The 20069-nt window shown below is 41.1% G+C and overlaps 1 protein-coding gene across 2 annotated transcripts in view; it reads left to right on the forward strand.

Moving 5' to 3' along the window:
- Window positions 1–20069, forward strand: part of SZT2 (SZT2 subunit of KICSTOR complex) — a 3556133-nt gene that overhangs the window by 1991294 nt on the left and 1544770 nt on the right. For both annotated transcript variants that reach the window (XM_044085412.1, XM_044085413.1), the window contains exon 45: window positions 9290–9404. In XM_044085412.1, coding sequence (XP_043941347.1) covers window positions 9290–9404 — 115 coding nt within the window. The remainder of the gene's footprint in view (window positions 1–9289; window positions 9405–20069) is intronic.

Here is a 20069-nt window from a genome sequence, read left to right on the forward strand (position 1 = left end):
CAAGCAAGGGGACACTCATTCGTACCCCCTATGCAGGCAAGCCATATGACCTTGTGGAACACAGCTCTAACTTATCAAGTTCATCTGCAAGCACAATTCCTGCCAGGAAAGAAAAATACTCTGGCAGATGATCTAAGCAGAAATATCATGGACCCTCACGAATGGCAACTGAATCCACAAATCTTCAGCATGGTAACGCAAAAATGGGGATGCCCAGACATAGATCTTTTTGCCTCCCCACTGAATTGCCAACTACAAAAATTCTGCACAAGGACTTATCACACACAAGCATGGAAAGTGAATGCTCTCTCGTTCAGCTGGAAAAGCCTAAAAGTTTATGCCTTCCCACCACTGCCTCTCCTTTCGTAGGTACTCCTAAAAGCCAGACAAGAAAAAACACAGATGATCCTGATTGCTCTAGACTGGCCATGCCAGCACTGGTACCCAATCTTAAAGAACTTAGATCAAGGCCCACCATGGATTTTGCCTCAATTTCCACACCTTCTGACTCAACAAAACAATCAGATCCTGCACGCTCAGCTCAAAACTCTAAACCTGGCTGCATGTCAGATTCATTAGTCAAACAGGCAACACCTCTCTCTAAAGCTGTTATGGATGTCATTTTGGAGGCCAGGAGGCCTAGCACCAGGAAATCTTACTCAGAAAAATGGAAGAGATTCTGTTTCTGGAACCAGGCTCAAAACCTTGATCCTCTTGTCCCAAACATTCCTCAGATTTTGCAATACTTAACTGAGATGCTGGACAAAGGCCTATCCTTCTCATCAATTAAGATCCATGCCTCTGCCATTTCAGCACATTACAACACGGATCCTCCTTTATTCTCTCATCCCTTGCTAAAGCAGTACCTCAGAGCGGCTAAAAACATAAGACCGCCCCGGAGAGCACCAACACCAACTTGGGACCTCAATTTTGTTTTGGAAAAACTGACCCTGCCTCCTTTTGAGCCAGCCAATACAGCCGATCTAAAATTTTTATCATGGAAAACAGCTCTGCTCCTGGCAGTAACTTCAGCACGAAGAGTCTCAGAGCTACAGGCATTAATGGCAGTGGAACCTTTTATAATTTTTCATCAGGACAGGGTTTCTTTAAGGACAAACCCTACCTTTATGCCAAAGGTGGTATCTAGTGTGGCTCTTAACCAAACCATCTATTTGCCAACTTTTTATCCAAACCCCCAGAATAAAGGGGAGAATATTCTGCACTCTTTGGACATACACAGGCAGCTACGCTTCTACTTGGAGAAAACAAAAGCTTTCAGGAAAACTGAGCAACTGTTTGTAGCATATGCTGCAGGATCACAGGGCAAGGCTATTTCAAAGCAGACGATCTCCAAATGGATAGGACACTGTATTCGTTACTGCTACTCACAGCATGGGAAATCTGTCCCTAATAACATTAGGCCACATTCTGCCAGAGCAACAGCCACCTCAACAGCCTTTCTCAGAGGAGTACCAACCAAGGAAATTTTGGAGGCTGCAACTTGGAGTTCAGTGCGCCTTTACCAAGGATTACCACTTGCCTCTTTACTCTAAATCCAGAGCAGGATTTGCCACTGCAGTTCTGCAGGGCCTCATAACCAAACCTAACTCTTTATAGACAAGCCACCCAACCTCAGCTTTGGGATTCTACCCAAGTGTAATGACTGCAGCAGTGTAACACTATGAACATAGTACAGTTTTGTACCTACCATAAATGTAGATGTTCGAGTGTTCACACTGCTGCAGTCCAGGTTACCCTCCCTCCATCCCCTCTGTCCTAGCTGGACTTATCTATACCTTTCTATCCTATACAACCTTTGTGGTGTATTTGCTTGTAACTGAAGGTATTGTTTTCTTTTTATATATATGTTTTATTAGCAATATGTATTGCCTACGTACTTGGGGGCACCTGACATCTGGGGCAAGAAAAACTGAAGAAAGTGGCGTCGGATGCATCTTATATACCCCTGGCGCACTGACGTCAGAGAAGAAGCGACAGCAACCGACGCCGGACCAAGACTTTGGAACTCTGGCCGACTGCGGGACCGCCTGACGGCAGGATAACCCAAGTGTAATGACTGCAGTAGTGTGAACACTCGAACCTCTACATTTATGGTAGGTACAAAACTGTACTTTATCCCACTCCACAAATGGGGAGCCACCACTGATCCCAGGAACTATCGATCTATTAGCCTGATGTGCCTGGTCTGCAAGACCGTGAAATGTATCATCATGGAACTCATAAGCAAAGACATTGGTAACCTCCAAACTCTGGATCCCACCCAGTTCGGGTTTGTGAAAGGCAGATCATTCCTCCTGAACCTGATCGACGACTTTGAGGTAGTCACCAAAGCTGTAGATGAGGGTAAGGTGGTTCACACAGCTTATCTTGACCTCGCCAAGGCTTCCGACACCATACCCCATTCTGGAATTCTAGCTAAACTCACTAAACTAGGTATAAATCCCTATGTCACAAGATGGGATGCCAACTGGCTCACTGAGAGAACCCACACTGTAAAAGTTGAAAACTCCAAATCTGACCTCAAAGCAGTGACAAGTGGAGTACCACAGGGTTCCGTCCTGGAACCTCTCCTATTTGGTATCTACTTCTCTGAAGTACAGGCTAACACAGAAGACCTCTGGCTAACGAAGTTCACAGATGACTGCAAACTAGGAGCCATAGTCAAGTCCCCAAATGATGTGGACATCCTACAGAAGGGCCTCGCTGAGACAGATGCCTGGTGTCAGAGCCATGGCCTCAAGCTCAATGCAAAAAGTGCAGTGTCATCCCCTTTGGTAAAAACTCTGTACCCATGAATTACCACATAGGCAGCAATCTACTTAACACTGAATGTGTGATAAGAGACCTTGGGACCCAGCTGGACAGTAGTCTCTCCTTTGATAGTCACATCGCCACAGTAGTCAGGAAGTCCTTCTACATGGCACACCTCATCATAAAAGGGTTCTCATCCAGGAAAAAAGAGGTCATTGTTCCTCTCTGCTCGACACTCATTAGACCTGTTATAGAGTACAATGCCCCTTTTGGAATGTACTTCACAAGACATCTGCAGCAAGCTGGAAAGGCCACAGAAGTACCTCACAAAGAGGATTACTGGCCTCAAACAAATGCCCTACACTGACCGTCTCAAAAAACTCCAGCTTTACTCCATGGCATATCACCTACTCCGAGGTGATCTCTGCTTAACATATAAAGCTATGTCAAACCCAGAGCTGTTGGATATGCTACACCTAAAGAAATCCCAATCCCTCCGATTTACATACTCTAGGGACCTAAACCTTGTCACCACAATAAACAGGACATGCTGGAGGGATAGATTCCTGTCCCAGAGACTTCCCATACTCTGGAACAGGCTACCCATCTATGTCAAGCAAAGTTCTTCATTAGCACTCTTCAAGAAAAATCTTGATGAGTGGATGGGAAATAGGAAATACACCCCGGGGATCACTTCTGTGTCTCTGCTCGACAGTGGCACAGGAAAATAACTTTCTTGGGTGGCATAAGCCAGGGAACCTTGTTGGCTAGGCTTACGTAGGCCCTTGGACCGATAGCCTAGTACCTACCTATGAACCTATATATAGCAGTATATGTGAAACGTATTGTTTGTTAATTTTAACTTGTTAATACAGTTTGATTACTTTTATATAGGTGTAAATGTGCCTATGTCACAAGTGATAATTCAGTAAAGGTGTTTATAAAAAAGATTACCTCAGATCTTGTTTGCTACTGTGTTGGACAGACATGGATTGATACTCTTCCACAGCTAAATGCTTCTCCTTGAGATAATGTATAATTTTTTGAAGTATCTCTGTACCTACTTAAACTTACTTTAGACTAAGTTAAATTATTTCAGACTAATTTTTAAGTCTTTTATCCTGTTTTCTACCTTAACTCCTCCTTTCTCTTTTAATCATTGAGCCCCTTCTGCCATTTCCTCTTTTTGGAAGCTACATAAATAAATAAAACATATACTTTTAAATTTCTGTAGATACTTGCTAATACTTTTTTGTAGGCACTGTTTAAGTATTTAATAGTCCTTAGTCACTACATTATTGTTTGTGCTCTTAGTGAGCCATGGATAAAGATAAAGAAAGTAAGAAAAGATTCAAAAAGTGTCAAAAATGTGGGGAGACAATCCCACCCCAAGGTACCCATAATGTATGTGTGATGTGCTTTGGGGGATCACTTATCTGAAGATTGCTGGATATGTAAAGCCTTTGAGAACCTTTAAAACAAACTAATGATTAATCCATCCATCTTTCCATCCATCCACCCATGCCCCACAACACCTTTTTCCCATTTTTGTATTGTGGCTGAGGAATCACTTCAATGGTGACAATCATCTAGAGCCAGTGTTCACACCACCAGGTGGCTATCCCTTCCAAGGTTGTTCTTCCATGTCTATCACATACATGCACTCGCATTCAAATGTCCATGCCACCTGTTTCTCCGGGTAGATGACTCTGTGTGCCCTGTTGTTCTCCAGGACATCTACCTCCACATCAGAATAGCCAAGGTTTCTCCGGAATATCTTTGCTTCCACCTTTGAACCAGTCACTTTCAATTTAGACTCGTCCCACCTCTCCAGGTTTTTACTAAGTACATGGCAGTCATAGCAGCTCAACTACACCTTCAGGGAATCAAACATTTTCCCTATATAGACAACTGGCAACTAGCTTCCCCAACAAATGGACTCCTTAATCACAGTCAGGAACTACTCGCTAAAGGTCTGTCAGTCTGTTCTTGGGCACTTCAGTAAACTAACAGAAGTCATTCCTTCATTCAGCATAAATTATGCTGTTAGACATGACTACGTTCATATTGTCTCTTCTTTCAGACAGAATTCAGAAGTTGAAAAAAAGCTGTCCAGACCATTCTTCTGTCCACTTTTCCCGTAGCTGTCTTGGTCCTCAAAGTCTTTGGACTGATAGCTTTGTCTGTTCTAATGGTACAGTTTGTTCACTTTCATATGAGAGTTCTCCAGTAACCCCTAAATGCTTATGGTGTTAGCTTTTACCAACCCTTGTCATCTCCTATCATCATAACCAGTCTTTGCAAACAGCAGTTACAGTGGTGGCTAGATTCCCCATAAATTCATTCTGGCATACGGTTTGTTCTACATCCACTAACAATGATAGTGACGGCTGATGCCTTCTCCTTGGGGTGAGTATTACAAAGGGAGGATAGTCCAAGGTTTATGGAGTCCAGAAAGAAGAGGCCAGTCTTCACATTAATATCCTGGAGATGAGAGCAGTCCAACTAGCATTGCAAGAAATTCAGAACTATCCTCTGAGGGTGATTTCTTTTCAAACGGACAACATGACAGTGGTTGACCAAATCGGCAAACAAGAGGGGACCAAGCCATATCCTCTATGCCAAGAAGCAGTGTGTAGATTTGACAATAGGCAATGGCCTTATATTATTTTCTGGTGGCAAGGCACACCCCCAGGTGTCTCAGTTGCATTGATGACAGGCTCAGCGGGTTAATAATACTGTCTGCATAACTGGTCTCTCAATCGAACACTGTCACAGGAGATATTCAACTGCTAGGGCCCTCCTTGCTGTGATCTTTTTACTTCCCCATCCAGTACCAAGTGCAACAAGTCCTTTGCCATGATCCCTGAAGAAGGACAATCCCCGAGAGATGCTCTGGTTGAGTAATGGCATCCTGGGCTACTGTATGTTTATTCCCAGGTTATTGTAGAAGGCAAACAAATGCAAGGCATCCTTGAACCTCAGTGCTCTATTCTGACCCAGGCAGGTTTGGTTTCCCTTTCTCAGGCCTTATTTCAGGAACTGGATATGGATATAATATGGATATTGGATCCCAGAGACTATCTTCTTTCCCACTCATCTAGTAAGCCTCACCCAGACCTTCACATCTTCAAACTAACCACATGGTTTCTCCATTTCCATTGATGGCCAACAAGCCAACCCTTTCTTCAGATGCAGAATAAATTGTCTGCTTTCCAGAAGGATTCCATCTGCAGGTTGAATTCTGCTAAGTGGAGATTCTTCATCATTTGGGAATCTTCCAAAGACATTGGCCCCTTTTCTGTTTCTTTCCCTGATGATGTTTCTTTCTACCACGTTTGATACAGGGTTCAGCTTTAGCTTCAGCTTCTCCACTATAAAAGTTCAGTTAGCAGATGTTTCTAATTTCCAGGTTGCTGAAGAGTCTGTCTGCTGGCATTATATAAAGTTTACAAGGCCTTCTTCAAATTAGTTTTTCTTCTTAGATCACTAATTTGAGAACCATTCCCATCTTGGGACCTCAGTTTTTTTACTAGAAACCTTGGCAAATCCCCCATTTGGGCCAGCATCTACAGCATAGTTGAAGTATTTTTCATAGAAAACTTTATTTCCAGAAGCCATCACTTCTGTGAAAAAATCTTACAGCTGCATGCTGTCTCTTCAACAGTACCTTATTTCGTCTTCCACAAGGACATAGTGTCCCTCCGTTTGAGTTCTCCTTTTCTTCCCAAATTGGCCTCCAAGGCAAACATGAATCAGGTGATTCACTTACCAATCTGCATCCTAAATCATGCATACATAAAGCTAGAGCAATGACAAAATCAAATTTTCACAGACAACAGTTGTCCCGATTAACTTAAAAATGTAACTTTATTGTTTAGCATATCAAAAAAAATATCTAGCTCCTTGGCTTCACAGCCTTCATGGGGTCACATTACAGGATAGCCACATAACACCTTCCTCCCATTTGCCCATCTTTTAGCTTATTTATTAAGTCTGCACTATCTAATATGAATGAATCCATTTTTTGTACTTGATGGTTGTTGTTGTTTGTCTTTCGGCTTTTTCGCATTAAGGGGTCGCCACAGCGGAACTCTGGTCCGCTAATGATTGGCAGTAGATTTTTACGAAACGCTGAGGTGCCAGCTCGACGGCCAACCTTCAACGAAGGCATGCCCATTTGTGCACGCACATCTTTCTAACGTTACCCAACCGCAGGGAGGACATGCAGACTCCACACAGAAGGCACTCCCAAGCCACGCAGAGAATAAACAATATAATTCATGTTTCATGCTCACATGTATCAAGAGTTATTAGTCTGAGTTGTCCTATGTCTACATTATTTGCATTATATTTAAAGCCATTAGCAGAGATGATGAGGAGCTCGGTGATACAGGGATACCAAAGATGAAGAATGGAACTCAAACTCTTTGTTTGTGGATGCTATTTTAGAGAGTCAAACTCAAATAAAAACCTCCCTAGTTTGTTGAAAATATTGAGGGTTTTTTGATAGTATTCAAGTAGTAAAGTATACCTAAGCAAAATACAGGCCTTAAGTGTAAATGTAGAGAATATAAGGGATATACAGAAATTATATCCAGAAAAATGGAGATCAGTAAAGTGAAATGTTGAGGTTTTTGGCTATTAAGGAATGTGGAGTGCACGAGGAGAATATTTTATATAAAAATATACAAAAAAATCATAGATGTTTATACCCTGCACTAATTTTATAAGATGTTTGATGGACACTAGTGTTCTTTCTGCTGTTTATGCAAGAAAAATACTTTTCTTTTTTCATATGTAATAGCATGTTGATTCATTTTATATTTCTTTTCTTTAAAATTTCATGGTTGATGTTTAGTGAAATGTAGTTATTATAATAAGGTGGCCACGGTGGTGCAGCGATTAGCATTGTCGCCTCACAGCAAGGGGTTCTCCGGTTCGATTCTCGGCTGGAGTGCCTTATGTGTGAAGTATGCATGTCCTCCCCACGGTCAAGTGATGTTTAAAGACATGCAGGTAGGTGCGTGCGTGAATGGGTGTGCCTTCGTTGAAGGTTGGGTGTTGGGCTGGCACCTCGGCACTGTAAAAATCTGCTGCCAATCATAAAAGGACTGGAGTTCAGCTGTGGTAACCCCTAACTGGGAAAAGCCGAAAGACATAACTAGGTATTATAATAAGGTGATTTATATTATTTTTGTTGAGTATCACACTGCTGATGTGTTTTTGATTCAGATTTTTTCCTGTTAGGAAGTTAATACACGTCATTTTCTTAATATTTTTGCTGTCTTCTTATATGTTCACAGCAGTACCTACTGCCCATCCTTAATATCCAGACACCTGAAGCCATTAGTTTCCCCTGTACCTAATCCAGTGTTCTAGGCAGGAGAGAAGAATGCGACATTCCTGTTCAGCATCATACTAGTGCCAAGGAGAAAAATTATTTTGTTTTAATTTAGCACTTACCCCGATGCTGTCCCCACAAACTGACCTGTAGTGATGGAAATGTGGAATCTCAAAGATGTCTGCTAGGCATTCCCAAATGTTTAATGGGGAGTGCTGTAGCCCCTCCCAGACTACACTAAGAGAGAGAGAGTGGCAACAGTAAAACAAAGCAGCTTCATCTCCCCAAGAGACAAGCAAGCTGACAATATACCATTCTTTTATTATCCCCAGGAGCTAGGGCTAATGTCAGAGCTTCATCTTCCTATGAGGAACAGGCCAAGGTAATGCTGAAATTTAAATATTTATTGTTTTATTAATTCACAAACTTCATGAATTTATTGTTTAGTTAATTCACATATCTATAGCTTACAATAGTATAGCTACCTAACTACTACAAACGCCATTCCCTTTGGGAAATGGAAACTTAAAGAATCAAAGAGAATGTTATTACCAATGCAGAGCATGAGACCAACCCTGATTTCTTGCAGGGAATATGTCACTACTCTGAAAAAGCAATTCTGTTTGGGGAAACCAGACAAAAGAAAGTGAATAAAGCTATCCTCAAACATCTCCTCTTACAGTAAGTACTGATTGCATACATCAACATTATTTCCCTTTTGGTGTGACCATGACCTTGCATAAATGAACTCCATTCTCTTTTTGGTATTGTTGACTTGTTCAGCACAGTGCAGTAGTAGAATTGCTTGTTTTTCTAATCTTTTTAGTTTTGACGTCTGTCGTCCAGCCCATAAGAAGAACTGCTTGTGTTACATACATAATTAGAAGTGACTTTGGACTGTACAGATTTCAGTACCATAGCACCTACTTTGTTTGATCTTCCATAATTAGTTTCCTTTGTATCTTTTAGAATGCAGTCACTGAAAAAAATTGTAAAAATGTGGATTTTGGGGGTGGGGGTCAGTAAAACTAGTGAGAGACAGGGGAGAGGCAATTATAAGAAGTATTGCGAGGATCATGGGATGTTAATCTGGATGCTAGGATAAGCACACTAGCTTAGCCAGCTTGCTTTACTCTGATTACAGATTACACATCTACATTTTTGTCCATACAGGCTGTCTGAGATTACTTGCACAGGGAAGTTGTCTGATGGAGAAAGCAATGTCATCTCTTCGCGTTCTCTGGCTCTGACTCGCAGTCAAGAACCAATTTATACAGAAGATATGATGGTAAGCTTGATCTTTTTTCTGTGATTTTTTTATTTTGTTTATAAATGCTTGTTTTTAAGTACTTTTCATCACTAGTTCCTGTTTATTTTTTTGTCCTGTTAAGCTTATGGAAAAGCCAAGAGTCTAACCGTGCAACTAGTGGGGCAAGGCAGAGCATTTATCCTGGATGACATGCTAGTCCATTACAAGATATACATTCGACAAACACACAATTTAGGATATCTCCATCTCACTTGCTAGCATGCCTTCGGTATGTGGGAGGACATCAGAGACCCCAGTAAAAATCCAATTGGGTAGCCACCTCCATGGCATAAGGGGAGGGAACACTGATTATTAACTAGGTGATCATGATTCTGCTATCAGACAGCATAATGGGCTGATTGAGGAATGAGGAGGCAGAGACCACTCACCTCCCTCAGGGGAGAAGGATTGGGGACCTGTGAATGAGCAAGGCTGATGACTGATGATGACGCAGCACAATTTGTCATCTGGCACAGACTCAGGTGCCTGCCACCTACTCCTCAACCTACACCACAGCTGAAACTGTAGAATTATGATAGAAACAAAAAGGAGAAAAAATAAAATATGTTAGTACAGATGTATGTTACAGAAGGATGTGCAGTTCTGCGAGGCAGTGATGGACATAGTGTGTGTTATCCTGCTGCCAGGGGGGACTTTTATCTGTTCTGAAAACAGACTTCCCTATTGAACTCTTGCTTCTTGGCTACTGTAAGAGAAAGTTAGGTGAACCTGTTAAAAGAAGGCAAGGAAACAGGCAGTTGACAAAAAAAAAAATACAAGTATATAGTACTTACATTAAAAGGATGGCTCTCTGTCTTCCTAACCTCTGCTTGCTACTGCTGAAAAAGAGAAGGATGCCACTTCCATACATTGCTGTAGTAATGCCTGTACTTTTTGATGCTAGGTATCCACTTTATACAATGGGCCATTATAATGTCATAGCAGGTGCTTTTGATGATCCTTGTGAAGCAGATATAGAAAAGTTTGCTTTTCCACTCACACCAGAGAAGAGAAGAGCTCTGCTTAAACCAACACCCGAAGAGGCCAAGTCTGTTCTGTTGAATTTTGCAAGGAGAAAAATGGTATCCCTATGTCCATGGCCTCGCTTTTAGACATCATGTGATGCACATTGTGTAACAGCAGAGGTGTGCTAGCAAACATCACTAACGTATGGACTTCAGAGGCTCCATACTTGAAAATAGTGTTTAAATGTCCCGTTAGTCCAGGGATGGGCGGGGATGATCATGCTAACAATATTTGGTATAGTATCACAGTGTCTTATGCTAGCAGTTCAGAGGAGGTCACACTAAATTCCCTTCATTAGCTTAATCTCCACTTTACTAGGCCCATTTTAGGATGGTAAAAACTATGTATGTTAAGATGAGTAAGTCAGAAATAGGAATTCACTGCTGGAGATATAAAACTTTGATTTCTTCACAGGGAAGAATGGCAAAACTGCTGTGTGACAGGGAGAACTGCAGGACATCTGTGCTGTGAGCAACCGTAAAAGGGTAGTAGAACTGGTATGTAGGAATGGTCACCAGTATAATTCTACATGCTGAGACCAAGGCACAAGACATCGTCAGATGTTAACATACTGCTTCCTATGGTCCTGGGTTTGATTCCCTCAAGCTTTGTTTGCCAGTCTGACCTGATCAAGTCACTTAACCAGACAGTATTTTGGCTCCTCAGAGATTTCTAGACCGCATGCCTAATAGTTACTTATGAATAGTGTTTGAGACACTCTTCCTTGCACATTGTTCAGTATTTATTCACATTTTCTAAGTAGTCTTGCATAGACTTTCTAGCTTTTTCAGTTATTTTTCATTCTGTTGTGCCCCCCCTCATTTTGTCTTATAAATCCCTTACTTTTTTAAGCACTGTGGATGCTGTTATTCCTTATCTTATTTAATTTCATTGTGACAACATTTCTAATCTTCGTTTTACAATCATCCCATTTGTTTGCAAGCTCTTTACTGCTTAGGTTCTAATATAATAACATTTCACATGAAGTTTGATCCACTCAGTTATTAAATATCATACTTTTCAGAACAGCTACTGGAAAATATCAATATTTATCACAAAACTTAATTTGTATAGGTGCATGGTTCAAACCATGTTGCATTATTCTGTCAGTTGATAACTTCTATCTGATCCTGCCCAGGAACGATATTTCAGTGAAAAATATGTATAATCTATTAGATTTTTATTTTCATTATATCAATAAATTTAAGTGCATACATGCATATATACATTTCTTTGCGTCTCTACCCTCTGACAGTATTCTGTGATATCTTGGCCCTCCGGAGACATTTTCCTTATTTTTCTGTGGTGTGCTACCAACACATCACATCGATGAAAAGCTATAATTTCTTCGATAGTATTCTGTATGTTTTGTCTAACTGCTTTCTGTGAAATATATACTGCAGCCAGTGTAATTCTTACACCCTGCTAATAAACTCTCATCACTATAAATCTTCCTGCCTGCCCTTCATTTGTTCTTCATTGTATGTGCAATATAACATTAGGCTTGGTTTTTGGTGGGTACAGTATTTGTCAGCCTGGGAAGATACGGTCAACAAACCACAATGCTTTTTTTTAGAAATGGTTGGAACCTTTTCTCTGTAGGCATTCAGATATTGGTAAAACTTTGTTCACCCCCATAATGCCTGTTTTAGCCATTGCCAACATGATAAACTATCTGACATAGCTAAACCAACACAGAACATTCTAGAGCTGGTACTGTTCAATAGTATCCCTATTGCACACAAAAAAACTGAAAAAGCTTTACTTTATAATATGCAGTATATGTCCTATTTTATAAAAATAGTGTTAAGAACAAAAACTGTTTTACTTTCAGTTACCCATTTCCATCCTTTTCCCCTGTGCCTAATGTTCTTACAAACATCAATGACATGCTCCTATTAAGAGGGTTAAACTTTATTATTTGAAGGTGTACATAGTTTTTTGTGTTTGTATTAAGCTAATAGTTTCTGGGGGGTGTTTGTTTTTTGTTTGAGGCTTTTCATTTCCACAGAAAGTCTTGTGACATGGGTTCAAATAGGTATGACAAGAACCTGTCAAATATTAGTGTATGCATGTATCACAAAAGCTGAAAGTAGGCATTTAAAAAACTATTATACACACAAGTGGGAATAATAACTTTTTATCATAATGGCAAGACTTTCCATATTATCTGTGAATATGAATGGTCTCACAGGTGTATACAAAAAGGAAGAATAGTGAACTATGTTAAAAATGTAGAGTGCAAATAGCTATGCTACAGGAGACACATTTTGAAATAACTGACCATGTGAATTTGATAAAGAAAAGATTTCATTATGGTTATTCAGTGGAATATCTGGGACATATTAATTGCTAGATGAGCTCCAATATTGTTAAAAGAGGAAAAAAAAGATAATGGCAGATTTGTATTACTAAGGGGCTACTGGCAAGGGAGGAGAATTATGCTGGCGTGTATTTATATTCCACCTAAAACTTCTACAAATTCTGGGAGAAATGATCAGCTTTCAGCAGGGATTATTACTCATCAGTGGGGAATGGAATTTGATTTGCAACAGAGAGGATGTATCTGGGGGAGTCTAGGAATTAAAATATAACAGAAGAGGGTAGGTTTTTGAAGAAATTTATGAAAATATTTGGTATGGAAGATGTGAATTCAGTAGTAGGAGCTCAGAAAAATTTACATATTATTTTCCGAGGTACAAAAATTTGGCTAGGTTAGACAAAAATTATATTTCACTGGAACATGTGCATTTAATTGAAAGATTTGATATGCATCCAATAACTATTTTAGATCATGCACCAAGAATAACTAAATTAAAAATGCAGGGTAATGAAATAAAAATGAGACACTAGTGCTTCCCTGCTTATTAGTTAAACAGAGAGGTATTTAAGGAGTGGGTAGTTATTCAGGAGATGTTAAGGAAGAAAGAAATTTCTTCAGAAAATATAGCTAAGGTGCAGATAAAATGAAAGTGAAGTTTTAAAATAGGGTATAAATAAAAAAAGAGAGATCTGATTAAGACGTAACAAGAATTATTAAGGTACACGGACAATCATGTATTGCACAGTAGGGGGCATTTCACAGAACAAGAAGAGTTACTGCTGCAGAGTGTTAGAGAGAAAATAAGGGAGTATGTGGATAATATACATGAGTTTAGAAAGAAACTATTTTTTGTTAATAACTCCAGAGCACAAAAGCTTTTAGCACAACGGCTCAGTTAACAGAAAGTAGAAAGGGTTATTGCCAAGCTAAGGGAGCCTTTATCCAGGAAAATAACTAGAGATCCTTTCGAGGTATTAGAAATATTTCTGAAATTTTATAACAATCTGTGTAAGACAAATAAATATGGAAATAAAAGGACAAATTGGAATGTTTATGGACAAATTAAATATGCCAAGGTTAGGGGTAGATGAGGTTCAGTTACTAACAGGATAGGATGAAATTAGGTAAAAATTGTGATGCATTATCAATCTACAGGAAAGTCTCCAGGAATAGATAGTATTCTTGTGGAAGTTTGGAAACTAGAGAGAAGAAAGTGATAAAGATCTGTGTTAACAGTATTTTAAAAGTAAGATAAATACCAACATCCTGGAAGAAAGCTGTAGTGGCTGGAATACCTAAAGATGGTAAAGACCCACCCGATCCAGGTTAAAATAAGCCCATTTCAATTCTAAACCAGAATTATAAAGTGTTTGTTTTTAATGGTTAACAGAATGGCAAAAGTGATGCCCTAATTGATAGATACGGATCATTGTGGTTTTGTGGAGGGGAGGCAATACTTGGCAGCATAAACAGAACAGTGATTATGCAGAGGGAAGCAGACTATAAGAAAATTCCACTTTTGTTTGTGGATCCTAATGCAGAGAAAGCATTCAGCAGAGCAAAATGGGATTTTATTAATAGGGCAATGGAAGCATTTGCATTCCATGATAAAATAATAAGATTGATTAGGAGTATATATGAGGGATCGGAGGTGAAAAATAAAGTCAGGAGGTGATAGCTCAATACTAAGTTCTGTTTTATCAGAGTAACCAGGTAGGGATGCCCTCTTTCCTCTTTGTTTTTTGTGTTACATTTAGAACCATTGGTAAGAAAGATAAGAAACTCAGAAATTCAAGGATATAATTGGTTTGGTAATCAAAAAAAGAAGGCTTTTTTTAGATGATATTATTTTGTACCTGATAAAGCCATAAATGGCTACTTCACTGTTGTGAAACATTCTGAGTCAGATTCTGGTCTTTTGGGGATACAAAATGAATGATGATAAAACAAAGGCAATAGCTGTAAACTGTGTACCCACACATGAATTGGTTCATCATTACCCATATTTATGGGTATGTGATAAAGTGGGAGTATGGATTAAAAAAGGATTTTGTTATGACAGCTAAGGATGTGTGTGAAGAGACTAAACAAAGGATAATATAGCTTTGTTTATATGCTTGTTGTTTGTTTGCTTGTTATTTCCCTGGAACGCTAATTCCACCTAATACGCGGCTTCTCAGCGCTTCTGTGGCTCACTAGTGATATCTGCATTGCTTACTGTACTTATTTCCTTGTTTCACTTGAAATAAAGTTACTGTTTGTCGTTTTTGCATTTAAGTTACCTGTAACACATTGCACTTAAGTTACCTGGCACTTGCTCACTAAAACAATTATATAAGTCAGCACTAAAAATTAAAAGCACTACACCCTCACTCCCCACTGGCCCTGGTTTTCAATTATTAAGGAATTCCCAATATTATTCTAGCATGTCCAAAGGTCAGTTGTCAATCTCCTCCCCGGTCCAGCTGGTGAATCTGGGAATCTTGAGGCAATGTTACAACTGCCTCATGTACACAGACAACCCTCTCCTCCTCCCAACAAATTCCAACACATGTGAGAGATGCAACCATATAGCCAAACTGGAGGCTAAGCTCTCTCAACTCAGTACTGGCATAACCAGTCAGGAGGAGAAGGAAACCATACTCACTACAATTCCAGTCTCACATAGACCTACCACGACAGCAAACCAAACACATAATCACACAAAAACATACTCGAGGCTCTAAATAAAGATCTGCGAAGCAGCAGAGACCTCCAAAGCAGACACCCAAGCAGCCGCTACCCCAAAACAAAACACGTGCAACACATATCTCACAAAGCCAGTGTGCCAAACAGTCACAGCCCTTAAGACTAAACAACACACCTGATACACTTGTAATAGGTGACTCTATCGTCAGGCACACTGACGTCCCGCTCACCAGGCTGAACAAGGAGAGGGTCACGGTGAGCAGCCTGTCGGGTGCTAGGATCCACCACATAACACAAGCACTCAGATCACTCCAAGGCAAGTACAAATATGACTCAGTCATTGTCCATGCTGGTGTGAATGACCTGAGACGTACCTCCCTGGACTACATGAAAAGAGACATAAAGGAGCTCTCTGAGCATGTAGCCCAGGCCGGTATGACCCTGACCTTGAGTAGCATCTTACCCTCACCAAGAATGATGCCACAATATGAAGACAAGATGATCAATTTCAACAATTGGCTTAAGTACTGGTGTCATTCAAAGGGGATCCAATGCCTGTCAGCCTGGGATGATATGCTCGACAAGCCACGATGCTTCGCTAGGACGGCTTGCACTTGTCACCCCTGGGCTTTGGATATTGGCAAAGGCTCTTGCTACCCCCATAGTGCCTTTTTTAGGCAAGGCTCAAAAGACAAACCCACCTCCATAGGTATCACAAGGGATAAGAAACTAAGAGTAATGCTACTCAATGCCAGAAGTCTAAACCTCAAGATGCACGCACTCGAAACTCTCCTTAGCATGGAGAACATCGATATCTGTGCAGTAACAGAAACCTGGTTCAGGGCTCCCGAGAGCACCCCAGCACTACCAGGTTATACCTCATACCATGCTTTTAGGCCCCAAAACTTGGACCGAACCACAAAAGGAGGGGGAGCCTCCAGGTTGGTGGCAAAGCACGAAGCATCAGAGACTATCCATGTGCAACTAACAGTGGGTAAAACTGCCTTCCAGTTTATAGCCTGCTACAGACCACCCTCCCAAACCCAGGAACCCCACTCGGCCTTCCTGAGAACACTGGGAAATATGAAGGTCTCTCAAAACACCATTATATTGGGCGACTTCAACTACCCAAACATAGACTGGGAGCATTACTCTAGCTCCAACACCCTAGCCCAAAGGTTCCTAGAATTTATAAACTCAAATGCTATGGAACAACTTGTTACCACTCCCACAAGAGGGGAAAACATACTGGACCTGATCATCACCAACATGGGGACTCTATGCTCCAGACCAGAAGTGTATCCCTCACTGGTAAGATCAAACCATAAACTAATCTCACTGGATATTCACATCCCGACCCCACCCCCTGCCCAGAAAACCACAGTGAAAAACTTCTCTAAAGCAAATTTTACACTCCCCAAAACTGAGGTGGAATCCTTCAAAAAGCCCGGGCCTGTGGAAAATACAGCCCAGACCGCAGAATCCTTTATAAGCGCATTCTATGAACACCTTCAGGAATGCATGGATCATGCGATCCCAAATAAAACCAAGACTCAATCCTCCAAAGGCAGACGTCCTGTCTGGTGGACCCCAGCCATAAACAAACTATACAATAGAAGGAGGAAGCTACTAAATGATAAAGCAAAATCCCAAAAAGGGAAGGCATCACTGATCAGTTTTAGCAAAAAACTACGGGCACACATAAAATTGTCTAAGGCCAGCTTCGAGAGAAAAATTGCACAGGACACTAAGGATAATCACAAGGCTTTCTTTAGTTATGTTAGGTGGTAATTCCCAGATATGCTCAGAATTAGTCCAAAATGACGAAAAATACACCGAACCCACAGACATTGCCAACATCCTAGCTGACAGGTTCAGCGCAAACTCCCCCCCACACCAAAAGAGCAAATACTATCCCAGCAGAGTGCTGCCCCCCTGACATCTCAGTTGCTCAGGTAAGAGCTGCCCTCTCCAAAGCAAAAAAACACAGCATCAATGGGACCAGACAGTGTCCCGGGCTCGTCCTACATGAACTCAAAGAAGAGCTAAACCCAAACATAAAACTACTGTTCAATCTCAGCCTTACTACAGGATATGTGCCCAAAGAGTGGCGTACAGCAACAGTGGTCCCTCTCCATAAAGGTGGTGCCTCAACGGATCCTGGAAACTATCGCCCCATAAGCCTGACTAGCTTGGTCTGCAAAGCTATGGAAAGGATCATCATGGACCTCATAAATAAAGATATTGGGGACCTACAAACACTGGATCCTACCCAGTTCGGCTTTGTTAAGGGCAGATCCTGCCTCTTAAACCTGGTTTATTTCTTTGAAACAGTCACCAAGGCCATTGTCGAGGGGAAGGTGGTCCACACAGCCTACCTGGACCTCATAAAAGCCTTCGATACAATACCCCACTCGGGCATTATAGATAAGCTCACCAGCTTAAATATAAACCCCTATGTCACTAGATGGATTGCAAACTGGCTCAAGGACAGAACCCACATGGTTAGAATTGCTGGAGCCATGTCAGACTCCAAACCAGTTACAAGTGGTGTCCCACAAGGCTCAGTCCTGGGACCTCTCTTGTTCGGTATATATTTCTCGGAGGTACAGGCAACATGGAAGGACTGTGGCTGACCAAGTTCGCAGATGACTGCAAACTGGGTGCCATAATCGACTCTCCAGCCGACACAAGCATCCTCCAAAAGGGCCTCATAGAAACAGACAACTGGTGCCAGTGCCATGGCCTCAAGCTAAATGCCAAAAAGTGTATAGTCATCCCCTTTGGCAAAAACAAAGTGCCCACAAATTACCACATAGGTGGAAATCCATTAAGTACAGAAGAAGTAATTAGGGACCTGGGGACCCAAGTTGATAGCAATCTCTCATTTGACAACCACGTGGCCAAAGTGTTTAGAAAAACATTTTATATAGCCCACCTAATCATGAAGGGATTCACATCTAGGTCAGGGGAGGTCATCGTGCCTCTTTACTCATCCCTCATCAGGCCCATAATTGAGTACAATGCCCCTTTTGGGATGTACCTTACCAGACACCTGCAGCAACTGGAAAGACCCCAAAAGTACCTCACCAAGAGGATCAAAGGGCTCAAACAGATGCCATATGCTGCCCGGTTAAAGAAACTCCAGCTCTACTCAGTGGCATACCGCCTGTTCAGAGGCGATCTGTGCCTGACGTATAAAGCCATGTCCAACCCGGAATTAATGGACATGCTGCACCTCAGAAAATCCAAATCCCATCGAGCCACGCCGAGACTTGAACCTCAGCACTGAAATAAATAGGACATGCTGGAGGGACAGATTCATAACCCAGAGGCTCCCTTCACTCTGGAATAAAATCCCAGTCCAGGTTAGGCAGAGTCCCTCATTGACTCTCTTCAAGAGGAATCTTGATGAGTGGATGGGAGATCGGAGGTTTACCCCGGGTATCACTTCTGTGTCACTGTTAGATAGAGGCACAGTATACTAACCTCGAAAAAGGGCATAGCAAAATAAATTTAAAATGGGTGGCGAAAGCCGAACACATTCTGGCTAGGCTTATAAATGCCCTAGGGCAGATAGCCTAGTATGAACCTATGAACCTAATACAAAAAAAATGTGAAATTGGAAGCTTTATTTTATGGGGGTCCACTTTGAAATTTCGAAACTTCAAAACCTTGAACATCACAATTCGAGGTTCAGATGTTCGAAGTTTGGACATCTCCAAAGTGAACAATTGAGATTGCCCGACAGTGCGGAACTGTAACTTTACCATTCTCTTCACTGCGGTGCAGTCTCGGAGTTGGTATATTTAAGTAGCAGTGGGGGTGGGGGTGCAGGGGGCTTGCCCCCTGCAAAAAGTGATTGCTAACATTTTATTGTTTTATTTATTTATTTTTTTTTGAGATTTCAATACTTTGAACATCTGAACCTCGGGATTGTGATGTTCGAGGTTTTGAAGTTTCGAAATTTCAAAGTGGACCCGTTTTATGGATAGCTAGATAAAAGGAGTGAAAATGTTTTAGTCCCTTCAGTTTTATACAGAGGTAAAGAGAAGTTGTGGATAGCAATTATTAGAGTTGAAGGATTTTTTATGGAAGGGGAAGACGGCAAGAGTCAAGTGTAATAAGTTGAACCTTCCAGTGGAATAAGGTGGTTTGGGACTGCAGATATGAAGGGGTATTTCAGAGCTAGACAGTTAAGGCTCTTGTATATACCACATGCAGAAACCTATAGTTCAAAGTAGTAAGGGATGATGATGATGCAGCAGACAAGAAGCTGAAGAAATAAGGAGAGACTGAAATTCTGGATGCAGATCCAGAAAGGCATACAGAGTATTATATTCATAATGTAGCAGAAAGTATTTTAAGAACTAAGCCAACATAGGAATGGAAAAAGGAGATTCTGCTGATAGGGATGGCTGCAATTAAGGATACAGTGAATAGGAAAGAGGTGACTTGAATTTACTGGAGAAAACTGGCAAAGGAACCAAAGTATTCAGAGCAAAGAATTAGAGAGAGAAAGGTAATAAGAGAGGGAAGAGGCCAAGAATTAAGAGAAAGGAATATGGGGTATCCTAAGTAAAAGACCAACACTTTTATAGTTTTTA

The sequence above is a fragment of the Protopterus annectens genome, chromosome 10.part0, assembly GCF_019279795.1.
Source record: "Protopterus annectens isolate FY-2018-M chromosome 10.part0, PAN1.0, whole genome shotgun sequence".
In the NCBI taxonomy this organism is placed as follows: Eukaryota; Metazoa; Chordata; order Ceratodontiformes; family Protopteridae; genus Protopterus; species Protopterus annectens.